Below are 2,127 nucleotides of genomic sequence, written 5' to 3'. Positions count from 1 at the left end.
ATCAACAGTTCACTTCTAAAATGCAAATAGTATTTTTTTTAAATTCTCATTAATAGTTATTGGAATATTAGTTTAATAGAAAATAGTGTTTCTGAGGAAAAAAAAATGTCTCAAATTATCTTTTTTTCTCTTCTAAAAAGGAATATGAAATTGACAAAACTCATAACATCAATGGACCTGAGGATGTACAGAAAATTGGCATCAAGAAATATAATGAACTGTGTCGTAGTATTGTCACAAGATATGCAAAAGATTGGGAGGAGATTATTTCCAGGATGGGACGTTGGATTGGTAAAGTAGTTCCATTGGTTTCATTGTTACACTGGAATATAACGATATGTATAAATTAACACATACAGTCACTGGTGTTTATTTTAAGAATTAGTTTTCATAGTTGTGCTTAATTGCATAACTAGTATTGTTTTCTTATTTTTCATTATTTAAATTATTGGAATATTTTTTATATCTTTTAAAGTAAATGACATTTAGCAGGTTCACAGAGAACTAAATAGTGAAGCATTAAGGAATTTAATTTTTATCTACTTTACTTTCTGATTAAAATTTCTTACAAAGGGATTATTTGATTCCAGATTTCAAGAATGATTACAAGACCTTGTACCCTTGGTATATGGAGAGCATCTGGTGGATCTTCTCACAGCTGTACCAAAAGGGGCTGGTTTATCGTGGCTTCAAGGTGATGCCATTCTCGACTGCTTGCTCAACACCCTTGTCCAACTTCGAGGCGGGTCAGAACTACAAAGACACACAAGATCCATCAGGTAGGGGTTTTATTGTGATCATTGTTTATCTTGACTTCCATCTTATCTAAATTGTAAGCATATAGTATTGGAGGACTAAAGTCACTTTTAAGAATATTTCTGAAGTGTTGAATAGTGCTTTTCATATTCATTTTCCATTATACATCAATGATATATTAATGTGACACATTTGAAATGGACATCATCAAGCACTTTTTTATAAATATTGTATTATAGAAAATGAACTAAACTTATTTTATTTTCCCACAGTTGTTGTCAATTTTCCAATTGTTAATGAGAAGGACGTCCTTCTAGTAGCTTGGACCACAACTCCTTGGACCCTGCCGTCAAATCTGGCACTGTGTGTGAATCCAGAAATGGACTACGTTAAGGTCCAGGGCAAGGTAAGTTGAGATTTAAGTATATATAGAGATGTGGTAAAATCTATGTGAATGTATGACACAAAGCACAAAGGTTTCAGAAGTATATTATATCATTAGGATTGTAATATAATTTCTCTTTTGCAGACCAAGGAGCGAACTGGGAAATACATCTTGATGGAAGCTCGCCTTTGTCAAATATTCAAGAATGAAACCGAGTATGAAGTTTTATCAAAGTTCAAGGGAAAGGAACTGGAAGGAATCCGCTATGAGCCTCTCTTCGATTACTTTAAAAGGGTAAAAACAAAATGGAGAAAAATGTACTATAAGTGTTTGCCCAGTTTGTTATTAACTTTATATATTTAGGATATTGGCTTATTTATCGTATGGTGAATGATTACCTTCCAGAAAGAAGCCAATGGCGCCTTTAAGGTCTTGTGTGATGGCTATGTAACCTCAGAGTCGGGTACTGGTATTGTCCACCAAGCTCCCTACTTTGGTGAGGACGATTTCCGTGTCTGTCTGGGCTACAACATTATTAGCAGAGATGAGGCTCCCATCTGTCCTGTGGATGATGCTGGTCGCTTCGTCCTCCCTGTCACTGACTTCACTGGTGTCCATGTGAAGCAAGCAGACCCTGACATCATCAAGCTTCTCCGGTCCAGAGGAAGGCTGGTGAAGGCAGAGAGTGTCAACCACAGTTACCCATTCTGCTGGAGGTCAGACACCCCTCTCATCTATCGTGCTGTGCCATCGTGGTTCATCAGAGTGGAGCAGATGCAAGAGAAACTCCTAGCATCCAATGACAAAACTTACTGGGTTCCTAGTTTTGTCAAAGATAAAAGGTAAGAAAGGTTACTCTGATGACAATTGCTATGCATTAGGGTGCTTGTGTACAATTTAAGGTTTATTGTAAGTATTTCATATGTTTTAAACATAGAGATTGAGTAAATTTTATATTTATGCATAATGTTTTTTGATGCTGAGGA

The 2,127-nt window shown here is 35.9% G+C and overlaps 1 protein-coding gene across 1 annotated transcript in view; it reads left to right on the top strand.

The window, feature by feature from the left end:
- The window catches only part of LOC119586170 (isoleucine--tRNA ligase, cytoplasmic-like), a 9,035-nt gene that overhangs the window by 2,749 nt on the left and 4,159 nt on the right, over positions 1 to 2,127 (top strand). Inside the window, exons 4-8 of the mRNA XM_037934869.1 lie at positions 141 to 291; positions 591 to 779; positions 1,029 to 1,162; positions 1,286 to 1,435; positions 1,547 to 1,983. Coding sequence (XP_037790797.1) covers positions 141 to 291; positions 591 to 779; positions 1,029 to 1,162; positions 1,286 to 1,435; positions 1,547 to 1,983 — 1,061 coding nt within the window. The remainder of the gene's footprint in view (positions 1 to 140; positions 292 to 590; positions 780 to 1,028; positions 1,163 to 1,285; positions 1,436 to 1,546; positions 1,984 to 2,127) is intronic.

This window comes from Penaeus monodon, chromosome 21 (assembly GCF_015228065.2).
Source record: "Penaeus monodon isolate SGIC_2016 chromosome 21, NSTDA_Pmon_1, whole genome shotgun sequence".
Taxonomy (NCBI): domain Eukaryota; kingdom Metazoa; phylum Arthropoda; class Malacostraca; order Decapoda; family Penaeidae; genus Penaeus; species Penaeus monodon.
The sequence above is the reverse complement of the archived record's forward strand: the minus strand, read 5'-3'. Positions and strand labels throughout refer to the sequence as shown.